Source organism: Vombatus ursinus, unplaced genomic scaffold (assembly GCF_900497805.2).
Source record: "Vombatus ursinus unplaced genomic scaffold, bare-nosed wombat genome assembly UNPS02009062.1, whole genome shotgun sequence".
Lineage (NCBI taxonomy): Eukaryota > Metazoa > Chordata > Mammalia > Diprotodontia > Vombatidae > Vombatus > Vombatus ursinus.
Genome location: NW_020948840.1, coordinates 17,539,423 through 17,563,440, shown reverse-complemented (window position 1 = coordinate 17,563,440; position 24,018 = coordinate 17,539,423). Strand labels below are relative to the sequence as shown.

General features: G+C 38.9%; 3 protein-coding genes across 4 annotated transcripts in view; 2 read left to right on the top strand and 1 right to left on the bottom strand.

Annotated features, from left to right (window-relative positions):
* The window catches only part of SPDYA (speedy/RINGO cell cycle regulator family member A), a 28,070-nt gene extending 25,939 nt beyond the window's left edge, over positions 1-2,131 (top strand). For both annotated transcript variants that reach the window (XM_027850292.1, XM_027850293.1), the window contains exons 6-7: positions 813-1,116; positions 2,017-2,131. In XM_027850292.1, the coding sequence (XP_027706093.1) occupies positions 813-1,116; positions 2,017-2,105 (393 nt within the window). In that variant the 3' untranslated portion in view covers positions 2,106-2,131. The remainder of the gene's footprint in view (positions 1-812; positions 1,117-2,016) is intronic.
* A 209-nt stretch (positions 2,132-2,340) lies between these two features.
* Positions 2,341-14,544, bottom strand: TRMT61B (tRNA methyltransferase 61B). The gene is made up of 7 exons (XM_027850291.1): positions 13,744-14,544; positions 10,847-10,949; positions 7,987-8,177; positions 4,219-4,310; positions 3,569-3,798; positions 2,581-2,658; positions 2,341-2,432 (listed from the first exon to the last, which is right to left on the bottom strand). The coding sequence occupies exons 1-7, from the start codon at positions 14,518-14,520 to the stop codon at positions 2,392-2,394; spliced, it is 1,512 nt and encodes a 503-aa protein (XP_027706092.1). The 5' UTR covers positions 14,521-14,544; the 3' UTR covers positions 2,341-2,391.
* A 6,408-nt stretch (positions 14,545-20,952) lies between these two features.
* The window catches only part of WDR43 (WD repeat domain 43), a 48,210-nt gene continuing 45,144 nt past the window's right edge, over positions 20,953-24,018 (top strand). The window contains exon 1 of the mRNA XM_027850383.1: positions 20,953-21,200. Within this exon, the coding sequence (XP_027706184.1) occupies positions 20,976-21,200 (225 nt within the window). The 5' untranslated portion in view covers positions 20,953-20,975. The remainder of the gene's footprint in view (positions 21,201-24,018) is intronic.

The following is a 24,018-nucleotide window of genomic DNA, read 5'->3' as shown; positions in this document are numbered from 1 at the left end:
TAATCACTGGATATAGTTTTAAAAAAGATAAATAAGGCAGATGTGAATATTTTTATAAAGATAAGCTCTCATTTTCTTTTTTTATAATATATTTTGGATATATAGTCCTAGCAACAGACTTTTTGGGTCAAGGTAGGATCAGTTTTTTAACTCTTACTGTGATATTGCTATTTATACCAGACTAGTTACACAAAAAATATATTAGAGTACCTGTTTTCTTGTAGCTCAATCAACATTAAATTTGATGATGTTTTGCTATTTTTGCCATTCTAGTGGCTTCAAGGTGGTATCTTAAAGTAGTTTTGATTTATACTGCCTATCAGGGACATGGGGCATCTTTTCATGTGGTAAATAGTTTGTATGTTCTTCAGAAATTATCCCTTCATGTTTTTGGCCATTGTCACATTAGCTGTTAGGTCTTATAACTATGTTCCTAATATATTTTAGATCCTGTATGCCATTCCATCTCTTGAGTATCATCAGAAATTTATGATTGTAAAAGAAGATGGGTTGGTCATGTAGTAAAAGTTAAGAATGACTGACGAATGGTCTGAATGATCTGTGTTCTTCCCTGGTATCCATGTGAAGACATTAACTTTAGAGGAAAGTCCCTTGAATGTTAGGTGGAATCCCCATGGACAATTTATAGAGAATATAAGTGACAGTGACTCAGTTCTACTAGATGGCAAGTAATGCCTTAGGAAGATAGCGACTTATAAATAAAGTAATAGAATAAGATGTATTTAAGTTATAATTGTATAGTAGTTAATTTTTAAGACAGTAAAATTATAAATGAAAGTTTTCCATCATAGGTTATGGCTATTGCTCCAACGCATTATATATGGCAGCGAGAACGGTCCATGCACCACAGTGGGGCTGTCAGAAACTACAACAGAGATGAAGTTCAGCTGCCCCGAGGACCTAGTGCCACACCAGTAGATTGTTCACTTTGTGGTAAAAAAGGAAGATTTGTAGGACTGGGATTATCTTCATCATCATCCTCTTCATCCAGTGGCACATTAGAAATGATGGAGAAATACTCATCTCGGGAATCATATAATTCATTCTCAGTGCACTTACCACTTGAACCACCTCAATCTTACTGTTATTCCCAAGGTATGATTTAAAGATATAAATTATTTAGTCCTAGACTTAGTATGTAGTAAATTTTTATATACCCTGAAAAGCTTAAGAAAGGAGCCCCCCAAATTTTGTTGTTTTTCAGTCATTTCAGCCATGTTCAACACTTCATGACCACATTTGAGGTTTTCTGGGCAAAGAGTGGTTTGCCATTTCCTTCTCCAGCCCATTTTACAGATGAGGAAACTGAGGCAAATGGGGTTAAGTGACTGGCCCAGGGTCACACAGCTAGTATTTGTGTGAGCAGATTTAATCTCTCCCAATTTATACCAAGATTTAGCCTGAGGACTTAATTAACATAGATAATAGCCTTCTTTATGCAGAAAGTACTCCATGCAAAAAATAGACAACTAAATACTACAAATAATATGAATTCTAAATCTAAAATTATTCTAAAAGATGTACAATTATCTTGTATCTCATTTAGTTAGAAATCTGTGATTTCATTAGTATGTGTATATCTTCCATCTTTGCAGCCTAACAGTCCAACAGTCTTTATCCTGTGCAATTTTCATCTATGTCTGTTAGCAGAGGGTCCACCAATATACTGTAGAAATAGAGGCATAACAGCACTTTTAATGTCAATATAATTGACATTTTGGCAAGATGATTAAAACAACATTACGCCTTTAAAAAACAAAAGGAAACATGAAAATTTCTAATGTTGTTTATTGAAAAGATTTTTGACTTAACCAAAATGTTTTTATTTTGGTGAAAATTAATAATTGTTTTGAATCTTTTTATTAGCCTGAATAAATTACATTCACTGAAACCCAAAGGTTTTGTTTTTTCCAAATATGCTTAGAACCATCTGAATGTATACTTTTAAAAAACCTAACTTTCCATGTCTTAATACCTTTTTTTAACTTTTAATAGCCACTGATAACATATCAAAAAAGGGAAGGAAAACTAGTTGCATGAAGCGAGATAAATCTATGGAGTGGTTTACAGGAAATGAAGAATGAAATGGCTCAACTAAACCAACGTGGAATCATTAAATACAAAATGTCTGAATATAATTTCCAAGATAAGTGTCGAAATGAGGTAACATATGGTTTGTTTTTTAACAGTTGCACAGTTGCCTGTTCATTTAGCTATATTTTAAAATTCATATGTAATAAAGATTTGTAAATCAAAGTAATAACAAAGATAAAACAACAAATCTATAAAAGTAATCATTTACAATATTAAGTTTATCTTGGTACTTTGCAATCTTGAAATTAGTTGTAGTCAGTTATCTGGATTACTCGGTTAATGTTCTGGGTTGAACTTCCTCAATTTGACAAGAAAAGCTAATTTAAAAGAAAAAAGCAGTGTCATTAAAATGACATAGAATTCACTTTACATGGATAACTGAGTTTAAAATGTTAAATTATAAATGTGGTTTAAAATATTCGACATTTTATCTAGCATAAAAATTATTTGCGGAGTATTACTTACCTGTATGATTAGCTTGACAATGAAAGGGTCTAGCAATGTAGGGAATTGAGCTATATGGAAAACCAGAAAGTGATTCACCTGGATTCAAACAAACAAATATATACATATGTTATTATTTATATTATAAACTACATAAAAATCTCTAAAACTTGATATAAGAACTATTAACATAACTTAACATTGCTTCTCCTTTGTTGTGCTTTTTATTCCCCATCTCTGGCTAATACAATATTTTCTCTGAGTAAGTTAACTTCTTATATTTAACTTTCATCTCTGGATCTCTGTTGTCTTAAAAAAATAAACTGATCACAGCATCACCTTGTCTATGTTTGTAAGGTGTTTATACAATCAGTGATCAAGGTTTAGAAACTAATTTATGGGATTAAGAGTTAAGCAACACATACATACCACAGGTTTTTCTGACTTTACTTCTTTCAAACTTCTCAAAACAGCTCTCTATATTAGGTGATCACTTTAGAAATTATAAAATATCCTCTTCTGCACAACTTCCATTCTCTATTTATTCATGTTTGTTAAGTCCTTTGTGCCTCCAGATGTTTTCTTTATAAGATACATTTAAAAAAAAACTATTTGCACATAAAGCCCTACTATTTAAATATGAATACTTTTCATTCATCAAAACTACTGATATTGGGAGCTTTTTTTTAATAGATATTAATGTGCACAGCATCTTCTACAAACCTTATAGAGATCATTTAAAAATATTGTATACACTAAGAAACTCAACACCTCCAAAGAGCAACAGAGGTCACTGAGAGTCAGGAAAAAGTTAGGAGTCACTCCCTGGAAAATAAGAGCTTCATGTATTCAGGAGATTCTAAATTAACTTGACATGAATAAGTACCATATTTCACTACCTAAAAGTAGTGAAGTATTAAATGTCTCAAATGATATTCACTGAATACTCAGAAACCCAGAGTCCATTTACTACTGCAAAATATTTTCATACCACAGCAGTCATGCTTACCATAATCATTCTCTTGTACATTTTCATTTTCTTCAGTTTCAAAATCCCTTTGAGAATATAACTTTAAATCCATACTGGTTTTAGGCTCTACTCTTTGGGCTAAAGTGCCATCTTTTCTTTTTGCTGGGCATACTAACCAGTCTCTAAGAAGAACTTCTCTTATCTGTTCACATGAGAGCGAAAGTTTGCAGATACGTATTCCTTCTAAAAGTTCAATTACCTGTGTGATACTTTCAGAGAAAAGCAAAATATATATTGAAATCTTAATAAGACCACTACATATTTTAAAAATATGTCTGTTATACCACCAATCGTAACCAAAATATAGCACTGAGTCAAGCTTAAAAACAATTTGTAAAAAAAAGCTACTGTATTCTGCAAGAACCTTGAGAGCAAGCAAGAACCTCATTTAGATCCTGGTATTAGCATGACATCTACATTATAGCTTTCCATGTTAATGGAAGAGAGACCTGACATATATGAAAGTGTATATAAGAGATGTGATTTATATAACAATCTGCAGATAAGTATGGTACTTTATGATGGGGTTTTACTGTATGATATTTGTTTCCACAAAGTACAACTAAACATTATTCCAGTCTGATGTTCAGTGAAATCAAAATGTAGTTAATATGATGGTGCATACTCACTTTGCTAGATATACTGCACATATGCCACCTTGCTTAAGATTTGGATATACAATAGGCAAAGCAATTTGAGGATTTAGCATATCCAAAGCCACCTGTAAAGGAAAGAAAAGATGCACTGAATTTTATTAAGTAAAGGCACAAATCTGGGGGTGGGGATGTTAGAGAAATAGAGAAGAGGCAGTTTACTTTTGGAAATCTATTTCATACATTTAAGAATGTTTTTTATTAGAATGTAGTATTGACAACTGTTGTATGATTGTTATTGATATACCTGTCTGGTGATCTATAATTGTCAGCACTTCTATATTTTGAAAATAAAAACAGAATGACATGTCTTAGATGTGGTAATTTTGCATTTTTCTTTGAACTTCTTTTTAAAAATTTACACGTTTCATTTAAACTTTTTAACAATAAAAATTAACATTATTTAAAGTCTGTTTTAATTTATCATACTGAAGAAAAATCACAAGTCTGAGGTGGGGGATAATAGCCCTGTGAATTTATTATTTAAATGTTTTATTAATATGCTTGTTTTTAAAATCAGTCAAGTCCTCATTTCCTGACATGCTTCATCACCATTTATGACCACCATCATTGAACCTTTCCTGGTAAACAAAGAAAAACAGTTAAGTAAACTGTTAAGTAAACAAATCTACCATGTATGCAACATTTCATATCTTTAGTTCTTTACTTTTAAAGAGAGGGGGGAAGTGGCACCTGTAAGTTTGTAGAAAGTATCCCTAACGAAAGTTTGTAATTGATTTCTTTTATATTCCTCACAGTGCCCAATACTGTTCTAGTCACAAAGATGGTACTAAACAAATTCTTCTTAGAGGAATGATTTTGAATATAAAATTCACTACAAATAAAAATAGTCAATGGCAAAAACAAAAAAAATTTATTGATGACTCCTAACAATTTGAAGCTACTTACATATTAAATGTTTATTGAGTGATACTTTATACTAAGGTGATTTGTTTTTAGAAAAAAACACAATCTACATTATATTTTTGATGATATGATAGTAACCAAATAAGCAAAATATTGAATTGAAAATAGCCAACCTGGTCTAATGGTAGCATTGTTGGCTAATCATTGATGAACATTAACTGATTCATAGTCTTTAGCTGAAAACAAGGACATAGTTCAGTGAAAAGAATGCTGGACTTGGAGTCAGAAGACCTTCAAAACCTAGCTCTTCTACTTTGGACTACAACTCTGAGAAAATCACTTTATCTTTCTGAAGGCTCAGTTTCCTAATCTACAAAATGAAGGGGTTAGAGTGGATAACTTCTGAAGTCTATCCAAATCAATCTATGTTTCTGATAAGAGCTGAATTTGAGTAACAGAAAATTGTTAACAAATTAATGAGTGATGCATGCTTTTTTTCTATAATTTTTAAAAACTGAATTGTAACCTTGGTCATTATATCAAAATGAATTGGGTTCAAGACCTGCCACAATACTAAATTTTGTGAGTCTGGGCAAGTCAAACTTTCGCTCTCATGTGAACAGATGAGAGAAGTTCTTCTTAGAGACTGGTTAGTATGCCCAGCAAAAAGAATCTGTTTCCTTATCTGTAAAATTGAGATAATTTTTGGTATTACTTATACAGTTGTTGTGAAGAAAGTGCTTTGTAAAACAAAGTATTCTACAAATAATTAGCTCAAGTTTTGTCTGCAAACAGAGTTGTTCATATACATGTGTACGAACACTGATTTATCTAGCATTTTATTAACTGAAAATCTCCATGAATTAGCACCTCCATGCTTCACCAGCATAATTAGCAAAGATGTTCATTATGATGACTCTAAGGTACTCAAAGATCCTGAAATATCTTTTGTATCAGTTTTTTAAAACTAGAAGGAATCTCAGAGACCATTAAGTCCAGTGCTTGGAGCAACTAGGTGGCGCAGTAGATACAGCACCTGGATTCAGGAGGACCTGAGTTCAAATTTGACCTCAGACACATAACACTTACTAGCTGTATGACCCTGGGCAAGTCACTTAACCCCCATTGCCCAACCAAAAAAAAAAAAAAAAGGGATCCTTACTATAATGTACCCCATAAGTGCTCATCTAATCTTTGCCTGAAGACCTCCAATAAGGGCAGTCAACACTTCCCAAAGCAGCTAGTGTACTTCTAGGTAGCCTTAAGTATAAGAAAATTTTTCCTATTATTAAGCCTAAATTTATCTCTTTGCAACTTCTACCCATTGTTCCTGCTACTGTTTTTTATGACAAATTTGAACAAGCCAAATAGAAAATTAATATGGTAGTCCATCAGATACTTAAAGACAGCTATCATGTTCCTCTGAGACTTCTCTAGACTGTGTGCAGGTCCCTCAAACAATCTCCACGTGAAATAATCTCAAAGTCCTTCACCATTTTTGTTGCTCTTTTCTGGACTCTCCAGCTTATCAATGTCTTTCTTTTTTTCAGGCAATTGGGGTTATGTGACTTGCCCAGGGTCACACAGTCTGAAGCCAGATTTGAACTGGTGTTCTATCCCAATGTTTCTCTTAAAACTGTGGTACCCAGGACACAGTATTTCAGATTTGGTTTGACCAGGGTAGAGTACAGGAGGATTACCACTTCCTTGTTCCTGGAAGCTATGCCTTGATTAATGCAACCCACTATCTCATTAACTTATCTAGTTGTCACATCACAATGCTGACTCATATAGAGTCTGCAGTCCACTTAAAACTTTTATTGAAGGCCTATTAAATTATGTCCAGTATACTGTCAATGTTAAAAGGATATTCCAGTCTTTGATAACTTGACATGTGCAATATGAAAACTTAATCAACCAGAATATTCAATAAGCTAGAAAATATTCCCCAATCATTCTGCATAAAGAGCTCCTACCTAGTTAAAATGTGTCAACAGAAGAAACAAAGTATGTTAAGTATGGGAAAAAATACAGTTCAACAAACAGTTATTAAGTACCTACTCTACAATGTGTTAGGCTAAGTGTGGGGGATACAAAGCCAAAAATGAAATAGCCATTGTCCTCAAGGAAAAGAGAAATTTCAAAATCCAAGTTAGAAGGCTTATGGTCTGGTAGGTAGTAATTTGAATGATACAATATTCCTTTTGGATATCATGTTTGCATGGCAGGAAAATATCCTACTACCTTAATATAACTATCCTAACTATCCTTACTATAATGTACCCCATAAGTGCTCATCTAATCTTTGCCTGAAGACCTCCAATAAGGGCAGTCAACACTTCCCAAAGCAGCTAGTGTACTTCTAGGTAGCCCTAAGTATAAGAAAATTTTTCCTATTATTAAGCCTAAATTTATCTCTTTGCAACTTCTACCCATTGTTCCTGCTACTGTTTTTTATGACAAATTTGAACAAGCCAAATAGAAAATTAATATGGTAGTCCATCAGATACTTAAAGACAGCTATCATGTTCCTCTGAGACTTCTCTAGACTGTGTGCAGGTCCCTCAAACAATCTCCACGTGAAATAATCTCAAAGTCCTTCACCATTTTTGTTGCTCTTTTCTGGACTCTCCAGCTTATCAATGTCTTTCTTTTTTTCAGGCAATTGGGGTTATGTGACTCGCCCAGGGTCACACAGTCTGAAGCCATAAGTGAAAAAACTGAGTTGATACAACAGGACCTTATATCATTTAAAGAGGGACCATGAAGTATATACACCCTTCTTAATGGTCCAATCCAACCTTGAATACATGTAGTCAGAGTACCTAGTGTAGTCTGAGTACCTAGGGTTCTACAACACACTTTTAGACGATTTACCCCATCAAATGTTATGGATTCTATGTCTTCAGCAGCTTTTAAAATATCCTTATGAATGAAATCCACGTTATCTGGCCATTCTTCTACATGACTAATCTTCCATGCATCACGCCAGCACTTGTAGTTCTTCTTAGCCTGGTTGTGGTGGTCTTTTCTAATTTCAAAACTTTTAACTCGTCCCTGTGATCCAACTAAAATAATTGAGGGAATAACATTGAACAATAGTAATAATATTTCATAATTTTGTAATGGCGTTAGTTTTTTAAAAACAAAAGAAAGAAGCCTCCCACCTTCTACAGGAAGTTTTTCCCCAATGCCTCTTCTTAATGTTAGCACCTTCCCTCTTTTGATTATTTCCAGTTTATCCTGTATATAGCTTGTTTGTACATAGTGGTTTGCATGTTGTCTGCCCAATTAGACTGTGAGCTCCTTAGGAGCAGGGACTGTTTTTTAACATTTCTTTGTATCCCCAGCACTTAGCACAGTGCCTGGCATATAGTAGGCGATGAATAAATATTTAATGACTGACTTATCACTGCTTCCAGGTCTGAGCTTTGCAGGCTTGTAAACCCAATTGTGGGTCTCAATGACACATCTGCAAGCTAACCTCTCGTTAGATTTCTACTTTCCAGTTCTGGAACCATAATCAAATTGATACTGCCATTGTTATTGGAAAGGTTATTTTAATCTACTTACCAGTGGCTCCACTCTTCATCCCAGTAACTTTCCAAAACAAAATACCACTCCCCTAAATGTGTTATTTCACCCATAAGAATATAAGTTCCTTGAAAGCAAGGACTTATTCCTTTTGTATTTCTATCTCCAGAGCTTACCACATAGTAAATGCTTAATAATGAATAATGAATAATGCTTATTCATTTATTTAACTTCACAAAAAGACTGAATCAAACGAGATTTGAAGGGCTTAATAGTGACTTAGTGTATAGAACAGAATATCAAAGGAAAACAGCAGCTAATCAAGACGCAAAAAGCTAAGTTTAGTCTCATAGCTATTAATCCCACTGTTGTTCAGTCATGTCCAAATCTTCATTACCTTATTTGGAATTTTCTCGGCAAAGCTACTTGAGTGATTTGCCATTTCCTTCTCCATCTTAATGTAGGCAGGGATTAAGTGGCTTGCCTAGGGTCACAAAGCTAGTTAGTGTCTGAGATCAGATTTGAACTCTGTGCTTTCTGAACTCCAGACCCAGTGCTCTATTCACTGTTACCTAGCTGCCCCATACCCTATATTAAATCTGACAATAAGAATTATCATGGACCATTTTAAGCCATGTTATAGCTAAATGACGGAGGAGAAACTACAAATCATTTAAAACAAACCTAACAAATATATACTTTCGTAAGAATGTCATCACATCTTTAGTCCATTAGGTACCAAACTGAATCAACTTAATTTACTTAGAACTACAACCAATGATCAAATACAGCTAACCAAATTTCAGATTGGTTAAAAATCCATACTTCTGTGGTAAAACTATTTATAGACTGAGCAATCTAAAGAGTGGCTTTTCTACTATCCAAAGTAATCTATTGTGATTACTTTTTTTGTTGTACCAGAGCTATGATTTTATTAGCATAGGGAACTTCCAGTGAGGAAACTCCATCTACAAATGCAGATCCACATCTTCTAAAGAATTTTTAGTCTTAGAAAGTTGCCTGGGGCACTGAGAGATCAATTTATTTATTCAGAGTCACTTATGTTAGAAGCAATGCTTGAACCCAGATCTTCTGGACTCTGAGGTCAGCTCTGCATCCCCCATTCTATGCTGCCATTCTTGTGACTACATTACTTTTATAATTTCAATTCAAAAGAATGACACACTATTGTTTAGAATGTCTTAACTAGGAAATACACAAAAAAACATTTGAAGTGACTTGCACTATGCCATTTGGTGGTACAGAGAAAGACTTGGATTTGGACATAAAAGCATTTGATTGAATTTAATCACAGCTTTACCACAAACTACTATGTGACCTTAGGCAGGTAACTTAATTTCTCTAGGCCTTAGTTTCCTCATCTTTACAATAACAGGGTAAAATGATGACGTCTGAGGCCCCTTTCAGCTTTAAATGTAATTATCCTATGAATGGTGAATAGAAGTTTGGATACAGAAGACAAATGGTTGAGGCATAAGGGCAGAAAGAAGAGGAACTGTTAGAGAAGCGATAGAAAATTGGATGAAGGTTTAAGAGAGAAGATATAAAGAATGGTTCCCACCTGATTTAGAGAAATTTGTTTATATGTCGGTCACATTAATAAACAGATGAGAAATCATTAAGTGCTTGCTTACCAGTGCAATCACTGTGCTAACACCTAGGGACATAAATACATAAGACTGTCCCTGCTCCAAGGGAATAAGGGACAGGGGAGAGGTGGGCTTTCACCATGGAAAGTTATAGGGATAGTAAGTGAGGCTACAGGGGAAAGATTGACACACCCTATCTAGTAACATGACAATTGATTGGATCTTGGTTCAGGGTTCCAGAACTGGAAGAGATGGGGGAAGAATACAAGTGCCACTGTTTGCAAGGAGGCTGTGGAAGATGGAGTTAAGCAAAGAACTGCTAGACTTTTCCTGAGATAGTATTCGTAGAGATACATAATAGAGCTTATCTTTCTCCCCAAACCCTCCTCTTTCTCCAACTTTATTACTGTCAAGGATACCACTATTCAGTCCATTCTACCTTCAAAATCTCATCATCCTCAACACCTCACTCCTTGCATATCCAGTCTGTTGTCATAGCCACATGTTTATTGCTGTTTTAAGTTCTTGCCATATTATACAAAATAAAATTTTTTCCTCTGTTGTCTAAATTCAGTCTAATCACAATTTCTTACCGGCTTGTGATAAAAACAAACTCATTCCGCCAGAACCTGAGCCAACATCCAAAATGACATCGCCTTGTTTGACATTCATCATCATCAACATCATATTCATATCCTATGAAAAAAATTGATAATTTAGAGTTATCTATATAATCAAGTACTTGAGCACTATACTAGGCATAAAGGATAAGGAGAAAACAAAGGAAATATGTTCACAAGGAGCTTACATTACAGATAATATAATTTAAAATCTTCAATTAAAGGAAACCAGAGACCTCTTAATAACCAAATCTAATGATCTTTTCTCAGTGTTAATCCTCAGCCTCTGTAGCATATGACCTTGTCAAGCATTTCTCCCTTGTCTTACAAAGCACTGCACAAATCTTGGTCCTCCTGCAACTTCTAACTCCTCCTTTTTGTCTTTTTGACAATCTTTAAGGATTCTCTCCAAAGTTCTGTCCCAGACTATCTCCTTTCTCTACATATTTCCCCTGTAGATCTGAAACATTTCCAAAAGCTTCAACTATCACCTGAGAATTTCCAGTTTTACTTCCTAGCCTCGGCATCTCTCTTAAACTGCAATCCTTTCTTTCCAGGTATCTGACACGTGTTTCCACATGAATGTCCAACTAGCAGCACCTCAAACTGAACATGTCTAAAACCTAATTCCATATATTACTCTCCAAACTGGCTCTTCATCCTTTACTATTTGCTATTGACCCCACCAATTCACTAGTAATCTAGATTCAAAAGCTCAGTTATCTTTTATTCTTCTCTTTTCCAATCATTCAAGACCTGTCAATTGTCTTCATACCAATTCTTACCTCTCCTTTCCATTCCTACTCCTATCACCTTAAATCATGTCCTCATCTCTTGAGCCTGCACTGCTATAACAGTCTCCTAACTTGTTTCTCTACCTTCAAACTTTCCCTCTGATCCATCCTCCAGGGCTACTATTAGACCTTTGTGATCTTCTTAAAGCACAGCTCTGATCAAGTTACTCCAATCCACTTAATGACTAAAATCCAAACTTCTTAGTCTAGCGTTCAATTTCTACGATTACCCTTCCAGATGATGGCTATTGATGAGAGAAGAAAGAAAATGAACTATATGTCTTCATCCACTGTATTACAAGTAGTGTTAGACTTGGTCATTCTGTTCGTTATGGGTGGAATATCTTCCACTCCTAATTCTAGCTATCAAAATTCTACCTATCCTTGCAAAGCCCAGCTCAAATAAAATGACCTCCAGGATATCTTCACTCACAACTAGTCTACATTTTATCTCTCTAATGACTGACAGACTTTTATATTAGTCATTTGTGTATCTGTCTATTTCCCATACTTATACGCTGCCCAAGGAGAGAGACTGTATACTTACACACTCTAGGGACTAAATAAAACCAGGTAAAGAAATGAATGAAAATTGAGCATTTAAAAATGAATTTGAATAAAAATAGGAACCAAATGGCTTAATAAAAACCACATTCTAGGCCACAGGTTCAATCCCTCCTCAGAACTCCTTTATTGTCTGCTACTTACTTTCTTATACTTACAAAGAAACAGTTGCTTATCAGTAAACTTCTATTAATTACCTACTACGTGCACTGTGCTAAGTACTGGGAATACAAAGGAAGGCAAAAGACAGTCCCTGCTCTCAAGGAGGTCACACTCTAATAGGGGAGACAACATGCAAACAACTATGTACAAACAAGATATATACAGGATAAATTGGAAACAATAGAGAAAACACTAGATAGTGGTTAGAGTACTAGACTTGGAGTCAGGAAAACCTAAGTTCAAATACGCCTTGACATATTAGCTATGTGAGCCTCAGTAAATAATTTAACCTTTATGTTCTTCAAGTAACACTCTAAGACTTAGCTATTTTAGTAGAATGACCTCTTGGCAATGGTGAAATCAAAGATTCTAAGAGAACAATTGTCTCTTAGTTTTTTCCAAAATTAAGGCCATTAATAAACTAGTGTTGGCTTTTCATAAGTATGTCATGAAACCACTTTAAATCTATTTTTAGAAACTGAACCTCCCCTTTAATGCCAAATTTCTTTTCTTTTTTGTTTTTTTTGGTTAGGCAATGGGGTTAAGTGACTTGCCCAAGGTCACACTGCTAGTAAGTGTTATGTGTCTGAGGCCGCATTTGAACTCAGGTCCTCCTGAATCCAGGGCCGGTGCTATATCCACTCCACCTAGTTGCCCCTTAATGCCAAGTTTCTTGAAAGCTACTCATACCCAAAGTTTTTACTGCCTTATCACCCACACTGCTCCTCAAACTTTTTCAATCTGGTCTCAATATCCACTAATCTACTAAAATTGCTCTCAGAATTCCCAGTGGCATCCTATCTGCCACATCCAAAGGCCCTTTTTATAGTCCACATCCTCCTTGATCTTGCTAAAGCATTTGACACTAATGACCACCCCCTCTTCTCCTTCTGAATATTCTCTCCCTTCTTAGCTTTAGAGATAGTTTCTCCTGGATCTACACACTGCTTCTAATCACTCTTCTGTCTGCTGGTTCTTCATCTTTCTGACCCTCAAGAATAGGTATTTCTTAAGGTTCACACACACACACACTTCAACACTTCAAAGAACTGTGAGTTTATTCATGTGGATACTCCCTAGCAATGAAGATCTCCTCCACACCTTGATATCTTCCTGAGTGTTGCAGCAGATAAAATAAAATCAAGCCTGTGGTAAGCAGATCCTGCCCAAAAAAAGTAACCTGAGCCTCCAAAATTATCATTTTTAAAGGGCACAAATACATTTTAAATACAACTGAGAATACAGGAGTAAATATTTTCACCAGGGCTGAAATTGTAAAGTTCACATACATTAGACCACCATATGCGTGCCGTTTCAGGAATTGGTGGTTACCTAAATAACGGGCATTACCTTTGGATATGATATGGTAGGCCCTCTTTTCATCAATAAAACAAACTCCTCCAATGCTGGTCTTCTCAGCATAAAGTGGTGACCAATGGAACTCCTAAGTAACTGACCAGGTAACTTTCCAATCATTTCTTTGTATGGAATTGCTCCCCAGTTACTGCTTAATTGTCCTGCAGCCTCCAACTTAAACAATCTTTTAAATATATTTTCGCCTTTTTGGAATTCGGCGTAAAGAAGGTCACCGGGCTGGAAGGGGAGCTCCCTCGGACTGGACCCGACCGAGTGGGCAGGCAACTCTTTAGCCGGCGCGGGCTGGGCTTCACAGCACAGTGCTGGGGTCCGCAGTGGGGGTGGGGAGGCCGCCTCGCTTTCATCGCTGCACTCTTCATGGCCAGTGGCCACGTACTCGATCTCGGGAGGCTGCATCTCCTCTGGAAATATTCGCGTGGGCTTCTCCAAAGAAGAAAAAGATCGGGCGGTCTGGGCGCCCAAGGAAGGCTGCGACCAGGGTGCGTCGTCACCTTGCGGGGGAACAGAAGCATCGAGGGGCTCCTCATCTTTCCCCCAAGCCCCGCTCCCCCCACCCAAATCCCCAGGGCCTCTGGGAAAGGAGGCGCAGGGCCGCGGTCCAGTCCCTCCTGAAAGGCAGCGAGGGCTTCGCCTCAGTCGAACTGGCAGGCAGCCCGGAAGCTTCCCGTGCTGGCAGTGGCCAAGTCCGAGCCCACTCCTCCGTAGCAACTGCAGCACCGACGAGCTGCACTGCCCAGCAGGCAGAAGCATGGTTTCGGTCACAGCCGGTGCGATCACAGGTTACTGACGTCATGTGGGCGGGGTTAGAGCCTTCCGGATCCGAGGACTAGCCAGGCTCCAAGAGAGCTGCCACAGTCCCGTACGAGTGACGTAAGCCGGGCGAGGGAAGCCTTCCGGGTCACTGCCGGCCTGTCAAGCAATAGCTCGGTTCGTCTAGTAATTAATCACAAAAATTCATGAAGCGCCTACTATGTGCCAGGCACTGTACCAAGCGCTGGAGACACAAAGAAAGGCAAAAACACCGTCCCAGCCCTCAAAGAGCTCAGGGGAAGACGACCGGCCGCGCGCCGGGTCCGAGCCTTCCAAGGGGGTAGGGGTGGGGGCGAGGGGAGCCGCGCTGGCCGCTGGGACGGCCTGGGTCCGATGGGTGTCCAGTCCTTCCCCGAAGGACGAGGTCAGTTCTTCCAAGGCAGGAACCCGTTCTTTTTTGTGTCTGTGTGCGTAGTCCCTGGCGCCGAGCCGCTGCTTAATAAGTACTTGTTGAATTGAATTGCCGTGGCCGAGTAAATCACACCACGGCTGGGGTCTCTTGGACCGGACGAACCGCAGAGGGGCCAGTCGGTGCACCCCGAGCCCCCAAGGGCTTCAAGGGAGTGTGGGCTCCTCAAAGGCGGGGACTGTGTACAATTGGCGTAATGCTCTGTGTATAGTAGGTGCTTAATAAATGCTTGTTGGATTTAATTGACTTGCTTCTCTTGATCCTGCCTCCCTAGACGCATTTTGAAAGTGTAATGAAATCAATACTACTGTCCTTCCTGGAAAGTGTGTCCCAATCCTCTATGGTTCTACTCATCATCCTAGTAACTTTCCAAACCAAAGCACACCACTCCCCAGTCACCACTCTCAAACTTGAGTTGTTTGCCTCAATTAGAATGTAAACTTCTTAAGGCAAGAACTTCTTTCTGGTATCTCTTATTCCTCTTCAGGATGCACTCTGGACTTTCTCATGGAAACCTCTTTATCTGGGAAGCTCACTTCAGTCCTAGAATTCAAACATTGGAAGTACTCGCCACCCTTGTGGCCTCCTGCTCTGTTTGGACAGCTCCTAATCTAGACCTTCCATTTAAAGAGGGCACCCAGACTATGTCTCATTCCTCTCCAGGCTCCATTCCAGATTTTCTGTTCAATGTTCCTATGACCCTTTCATGTTCCTTTTATGAATTGTCTTACCCCCATTAGAATATAAACTCCTTGAAGATAGGAACTGTCTTTCATTCTGTTTGTATTTGTATTCCCTACGTTTAGAACAATGCAGGGCACCTAGTAAGAGGTTTAACAAATACTTTTTTTTCATTCATTCATTCATGTGTTACCTCTAGTTTCCTCAGAGCTAACCTAATTTTTCTTTCTTTCTTTTTTTTTTCTTTTTGGCTAGGCAATGGGGTTAAGTGACTTGCTCAGGGTCACACAGCTAGTAAGTTATATGTCTGAGGCCGGATTTGAACTCAGGTCCTCCTGAATCCAGGGCCAGTGCTCTATCCATAACCTAATTTTTAAAAAATAAATGTTTGTAGATTAATTCATCATCGCAACTTAAAGTTTATGTAGCAATTTAAGGTTTACAAAGTGTTTGCTACACATTATCTCATTTACCTCCAAATAACTGAGGTAGGTTCAGGGCAGCTAGGTGTCCAGGTGGAGAGAGTGCCAGCTGTGCAGTCAGGAGGACCTAAATTCAGATTTGGCCTCAGACACTTCCTAGCTGTGTGACCCTGGCCACCATCATTTAACACTGTTTGTCTCATCTATAAAATGAGCTGGAGAAGGAAATAGCAAACCACTCCAGTACCTTTACCAAGAAAACCCTGAATGGGGTCAGGAAGAGTCAGAAGCAACTGAACTGTTAACAACTCAGTAAGTCTCAGAAGTATGATTCTAAACCAGGTTTTTCTGCGTTTAGGATCAGAATTCTGTCCTTTCAAATCTAATCCATCTTCTTTGGGTTACCTCATAGCTGGAGAGGTACTGGGTTCAAGAGTCAGGCGCCAGCCCCCTAGTGAGAGATTTCCCTAACAGCATGTTTCTCTGAGTAGAAAAGTGCTACTAACAAACAGATATTGTAGGTAAAGGACTAAATCCACAAAAGGCAGGAGACCCAGACTTTACTATACCTCCATGATAATTCTCTGAGTTGCTCAGATAGTAAAGCCGCAGGTGAATGCAAAATATTCGTTCAGCAGTCCTACAAGCAATCTTTACCTGGGGATTTGAGGGGAGAAAGCACCTCCTGTACTGAACTATTTATGTTCTTTCTAAGTCTTTTCTTTATAATTCTCATTTCTTTCTAATTGTTTTTTCTCAGTAATTCCAAGTATGGTCCAAGAAGCCCTGAGGGTCTCTGAGATGCTTTCAATGGGTCTGTGAGATCAATACTATTTTCATACTAATACTAAGATTTTATTGGTCTATTAAAATTTTCCTCCCTTTTCCAACTACATATTTGTAAGGCCAAATTTTCTTCATTTTTCTTCAACGATAACAACATATCGCAACAAATTGAATGAATTGAGAAGCAGATAGGAGAATCCAGTTTTTTTCTATTGAGCCAGACATTAGATTTTTAAAAATAATGTTATTCTTCTCAATAATTTTTTCATTTTGTGACATATTTTAGTCATATATATGGTTATATATATCTAATATAATGGGGTTTATTATTGATATTTTAAATTTAATAAAATTTTAAAAGTTTGTCAGTTTGATTTCTAATATGTTAAATATTAGCAGATATGAAACACCTAAGCAAAAGTTCTTTGGAATCCTCAACAGTATAAAGGAGTGCTGAGACCAAAAAGTTTGAGAATCACTGATCAAGAGCTCTCATGCTATTTTTAGTATCTTTTTAAACTCTTGCTTTATTTCTTCCAGTAATTTTAATTGACATAGTTGCCAAGCAATTCTGTGAGCCTTTGCTTGTGTAAATGTTGTGGGGTTGTTTCGTTCTTTGCTTTGTGTATTAGACATTCTTGAATCCATGACATTTCTTTATTTCTAGTATCTTCTTTTGCTTATTCATTTTTCCAGCTTTGGTTCCTAAGTTAGAATTTCATGACAGGGTCAGACTGTGCATTTCTGGGGTGAATGGTAGGGCCTTGTTTTTTTACTAATCTGTATTATCTGGTGTTCTGATAGTGCTCCCTTTGAATACCCAAGGATTTGTTCTTTAGGCACCTCAGGAGTGGATCAATCAAAATGTGCAATGCCCTAATTAGTCAACTGTAGGGCTTGATCAGATAGATTCTTTTTATTTGTTGTCTTCAACATTAGACTGTGAGCTCCTTGAGAGCAGGGATTTTTTTCTGTTTTTCTTTTTATTCCCAGGTTTAGCACAATGACTGGCATATAGCTGGCAATTTTAAAATGTTTATTGACTAGATCAGTCTCCAAGTTGGAACTTTGCAGTCTCACAACCCCAGTTCTGGGTCTGCAAGCTAGCCTCTGATGATCTAGCTCCACTGAACAGCTGCTGGTCCCAGGTCTTCCTCAGAGTCCTAAGCAACAGATTTGCAGGCTTGCCGTTCATTTGGTCTTTTTGCTTTGGCACACAGCTGCAGGCCCCAACTTGCGTTGTGGAAGGCTGCGTGACCTTGATCTGAGGTTACATTGATAGAACTGCAAAATCACCCCTATTACATCAGTCTACCTCTCATCTATTGCAACCCAAACCTTGTTGATTTTGCACATTGTAATCTCCAGATTGTCTTGGGGATCCACACATTTTTCAAATTATTGTAAATTTCTGAAAGACTATATTTTTTCTTCAAAAAGTATACGTAATTATGGTAGGTAGTTGATTTCAGGGTAAATAAGTTATTCTATTATACTTCAACTTTTTATGCCTTTTATTTTTATAGAAAAATATTGTGCAATTCAAAAATTACTTTCTGTTATGTGGTGCTTTTATCCTGACAGCTTGTAAAATTGTCTTGTGAATATAGTCTTGAAGGCTGAAAATGATGTGACTAAGTTAATTGAACTTGGGTTTCATCCTTGTTGTTTCCCTATTCTGTCAAATCACGATAGATTCATTTCTTTTACTTTCTGGGAGAAAAAAACTTTCTAATTTATTTCCTGATGAGGAGGAAGAAAATTCCAGGAAAGGGTTACAGTCAGTACAAATGCATGAAGATATGAAAGGTGAAGTGTCATGTGTGAATAACAGACAGTGAGCTAATATAAGTGGGCCATAGAGTGAAGGGAGAGGGATAAGGTATAAGACCAGAAAGTAAGATGGGCCAAGTTTGGAAGAGCTTTAAGTTGTAGAGATGTCAAGGAGTATGAGGACTGAACAAAAGCCATTAGATTTGGCAATTAGGAGATCATTTTGAAAGAATGGTTTCATTAGAATCCTGGGAAAAGAAACTTGATTGAAAGGAGATAGTAGTTAATGAAGACACGTAAACATTAGGTATAGACAATTGTTTCAACAATTTTAGTAGTAGAGCAGCAAAGAGTTGGGGTAGTAGTTGAATGGGCTAGAAAAAGGAAGGCTTTTCGGGATTGGGGAAACCGCATATTTTCAGGAAGATGGGAAGGAGTTCACTAGAAGGAGAATGAAGGTGTACTAGAGGATAGGAAACAGACAGTTTCTAGGGTGTTACCCAACTATTCCCTCCTTTCACTTCTTCCTCTTCCCACTACCCACCAAAAAAGAAAATGTTCTCTGTGGGAAAAGTATCTTGCTGGGAGACTTGGAGAATGAATACTTTACCCTACAAGGCCCTCAGGGAAATTTGAATAATCCCACCTGGTTGCTTATTCAGTATTTAAGAGAAAATTACAGAGACATTGGTGGTACTATCAGCTCCAAGGGATGCTCCCAACAACCCAGAGGATTTTGGCCATATCCAAGAAAAATATCTGGTGATGGTCTGCTGGGGAAACCGCAAAGATGAACCACTGTGGACGATAATTCCTGACCCTGCTGGACTGCAGGGGGATTTACACTTGGCAGAACCTGGATCTTTGGGAGAGGGCAGTTCTTTGAAAGACATCTATCTGTTTTTTAAGGGTATAAGGTTCAATTTCATTTTCTTTGATCTTTCAGTAACACTTGCTTTAATTTTCTTAATTGTATGCTTGCAAGAGGAATTGGTATCAATATCTGAAATGACCTCTCACCCCAGAACGGATTTTATGTATAGTTTAATCCAGTCTTACATTTTACATCTAGAGAAACTGAGCCTTAGAGCAGGGAAGTGATTTGGACAAGGTCACACAGCAAACAGCAGAGAAGGGACTTAAACCCAGGAGTACTCTGATTCCAAATCAAACTTTTTTTTTTTTTGCATTGCATCATAAGGATTACATTTGAATGGACCCATGATTGAAAACTGCCTATGTAGACAGGCTATTTGATAGAATTCCTTGAAGTTCCTTGAGGACAGAGATTATCTCTTTTTTGTATTTGTATCCTCAGTGCCTAACACATTGCTGGGCACCTAGCAGGTACTAAATAAATCCTTTTTATTTATTGACTGTGCCAAACTTCAAAATGCCACAGATGTGTAAACTTAGTGACCAATTTTGACCCCAAAGAAGAAATAAGATGGCAGCCTCTTTTTTGCAGAGATAGAAGACCAAGTATCTGGAACACTGTTTATACCTATACCAATTAATCAGTCAATCAATCCATTCATCCATCAGTCAATAAACATTAAGTGCTTATTATGTGCCAGGCACTGTGCCAAATTCTGGGGATACAAAAAGAGGCACAAGACAGTCTTTGCCCTCAAAGAACTTACAATCTAATGGAGGGAACAATATATAAACAACTATATACAAAGCAAGCTATATAAAGAATAAATAGGAAATGATTAATAAAATGCACTGGAACTGAGGGGTTGGGGAAGGCTTCCAGTAAAAGATGGGATTTTAGATGGGACTTAAAGGGGTAGGTCGGTTGTTTTAGTTTCTTTAAAGAGATTTTAAAAAAAATTCTTTATTCTCTTCGTGGAAAGATATACTGAGAATTTAAGGGGATATAAAAAAGAAAATACATCAATTTTTAAAAAGCTACAGGTACTTGTGCAAAATCTCACTATTGTGTCCTACTGGTTAGCAGCTCTCCATAGGAGCTCAAGGTTGGACATAAAGAAACAGGAGAAAAATTTCTCTGTCTGGAGTCAGAGGATTTGGGTTCAAATTCCTTTACCACATAATTATGTGCCTTTGGGCAGGAGACCACCTCGTCAGAAAAAAAAAAAGAGGGTGGTGAGAGCCTTAGCTTTCCCGAGCGCCTCGCAGCTGAAAGTCAATAAACCTAAAGTAGTCGCGGCCGCCGCGCGCAGGCGCGCTGAGCGACGCCGAAGCCCCGCCCCTCCACCCCGGTCCAGTCCGGGCCAGCTTCCTTTCCACACACCCCGCCCAAGCCGGCTGCGCAGGCGCGCGGCCGAACACGTGGCTGCTGCGGGGCCAGAAGAGCAATGGCGGCGAGTGGCGGAGGCCGCCGCGACCCTCTGGCCCCGTCCGGGATTCCCTGTGCTTTCTCTCCGCGGGGCCAGCACTACTTCTCGTTAGCCGGTCCGGATGGTCACTTGCGAGTGTGGGAGACAGCCAGCAGCCGCCTCCACCAGGACTTCGTTCCTTCAGCTCACCTCAGCGCCACCTGCACCTGCCTGGCCTGGGCCCCGCCGCGGTCGCTGGCCAAGGTAAGGCTGGAGGCGCGGGAGCGGAGCTGGGGTGGCGGGGCGCGCGAAGCCGGAGTGGGGGGGTACAGGGGCGCGAGGTCGACCCTCGCCGGGCGGTGCGCGGGGAGCGTGCGGTCCCGGCGGGAGCCAGCAGCCGCGGGAAGGAGCGGGGCCGCGGGGCCTGCCGCGGAGTAGCGCTTGCCCGCCGCGGGAGGACCTCAGGAGCAGACGGGCCCACCCGCCTGCTGCCGTTCTGTCCACGCGGGCTGTTCGCCACTCACGGCGGCCAGTAGTTTTTTCTAGCCATGCGTGTCTCTCTGCACGCGGGAGTCCGGCTCCCCTCCTCCGGCGTGCTCAGCCCGGACTTAGATCGACCCGAGCTCCCCTGGGCAATCCTGATTAATCACTCTGCATCCCGCACTCCCCCCCCCCCCAACCTATCGTACCCACTTCCTCCCCTCTTCTCTGTTCCTGTCAACCCATCACCCCGGCTCCGGCCTCCTGCACCCACCACGTTGGAAACACGCTGCACGCCCCTCCCCCACAAGCATTCAGGCTCTCGTCAGGGGTTTCTCCTTCCTGCTAATCCGTTTGTAGCTTTCATCTCTGTTAAATAAGGAATAAATTAAGTGTAAATCCGAGAGTGGGAAAAGGGACCTTCTGGCTTTATCCGGAAGAGCGGGGAGGAAAGTACCCCAAATCTGCCTCTGCTGAAAGGCCTTCAGTTGTGAAAGGCCCAACTCAGGTAGGAGATACCATTTGGTGGTGTTTGAGTCATTCGACTGCATCTTCTGCAACTATTAAACCCACGTGGTGCATAATAGGTACAATAACACCGAACTATCAAAGTATTTTTGAGAGGTTGTGACTTTTGTTTTAACTGTTACAGTTAGTCAAGTCAAGGCATTTTTCTTAAGATCCTGCAATGTGATAGGGATACAAAAACACCCTTCACCCTCCAAGCTGCTTGATACAGCATTGACCCTGGAGTCAGAGGACCTGGGCTTAAATCTGACTGTTACATTTAGATGATCTTTGGCAAGCCATTTAATGTGCCCCTTTCTGCCCCACAGTTCCCTCTTCTGTAAAAAGAGGGGTGGGATGGCCTCTGAAGCTTCCTCTAGGTATATGATCCCTGCTGTCCATGAGGTGACATTTTTCTGGGAATGGGGAGAGATTGTGCAAAGAAAATTTAAATCAAAATACACTGAACGACTGGGAAGATCAGAGAAGGCATTACAGAAGGATGATTCCTGAGCTGAACTTTGAAGGAAGTGAAAATTCTGAGAGGGAGAGATGATGGGGCACTCCATTCCAGGCACATGGGATGATTTATCTTTAGGTAGTGAGGCAGGGATGGAATATCAAAGTTCTTAAGTTAAGGAACAGTTAATAGTCCATTTTGACTGGGATGTAGAGTTCATGAAGAGGACTAGTATGGCATAAGGCTGGACCAGTAGGTTGGAGCTAGGTTGTTAAAGACCTTAAATTACAGGCTAAGGAGTTTGCATTTTATCTTTTGGGCATGGGGGAGCCACTGATGATTTTGATTTGGCTGGAATGATCAGACTCAGAAAGATTATTTTGGCAATTTTGTGGAGGATAGATTGGGGTGAGACTAGAAACAAGGAAACTAGTTAAGAGGCTGTTAAATGTAGTAGCACAGGCAAGGAGTGATGAGGATCTGAACCAAGTTGGTGGCTGTGTGAGTGGAGAAGGGGACAGATTCCTTGCATATTTGAGAGGTAAAATTGACCACATTTGGCATTTACTGGATTTGGGAGGTGAGGAAGGGAATTGACAAGGATAAGACTTTATGAGCCTGGATAAATGGCAGTGGGAAGATGGTGGTTCCCTCATTAGAAATGTACAAATTTGGAGGATAGGTGGGTTTAGGAAGCGAGATGATAATACCTATGAGGTAGGCAGGGAGCACAGGTTATCTTTATTTTATAGATGGGGATAAGTTTTTTGTCCAGGATCACCCAACTAGTAGCAAGGTTAGTAGTGGAATGAATATCTTTTGGCATTTTAGTTGCCTCTTGAATGAAAGGCAATATGGTATTAAGTGGGAAGGACACTGGACTTGGAGTCAGCATTTTAACTAGCTGAGTAACCCTGCCCAATTCATTACAGCTGTTTTGTAAACAAAGCATAAATCTGTACAACAGAGGTGTCAAAATCATAAGGCTTAAAACTGAATCAGTTTAAAATATAATTAGAAAAGGTTTTTAAAAATGCAGTACAACACAGGTGATGTTAATTTGTGGTTTTCTAAGTCATTATGTGGTGGCCAGCAAGGATCAGTTCTGTTTGAGTTTGACTGATCTTAGACCCTAAAAGGTAGGCAGGACATTTTACAGATGTAAATAGAGGCAGCTCTGGCTTGCCAGTGTCCATAGCTAGTCAGTGGTGAATCCAGGATTTCAGCCCATATCTTACTGACTCAAATCCAAGTCCCTTTCTCTTATCTTTAGTCGAGCATGGTGCAGGAAGCCTAAATACAGACTGTGTAAGTTAGAAGTAAAGATACCAAACAGATGAGGTGATTATAGTCTCCTCCTCAGATTTAAAAAAAAAGTTACAGTATAAAGTTTATTTAGCTTCTCAGGGAAGTAGCTCCAGTTTTTTCTTTTAAAAGAAAATCATATAGTTTTCTTACAGTAGCATTGAATTGAGATGTTATTTTTTCCACCAAGTTTAATGTTGCATTCTTCTCAAATACCTTATATGTGGTTAAGGCAATTTTAATGCTCTTTGATTCTTAACTTTCCTATATGTTTTTAGATTTTCTCTTCAACGCTGCAGGGGAGGTAATATGGTCAATCTCTGTTTAAAA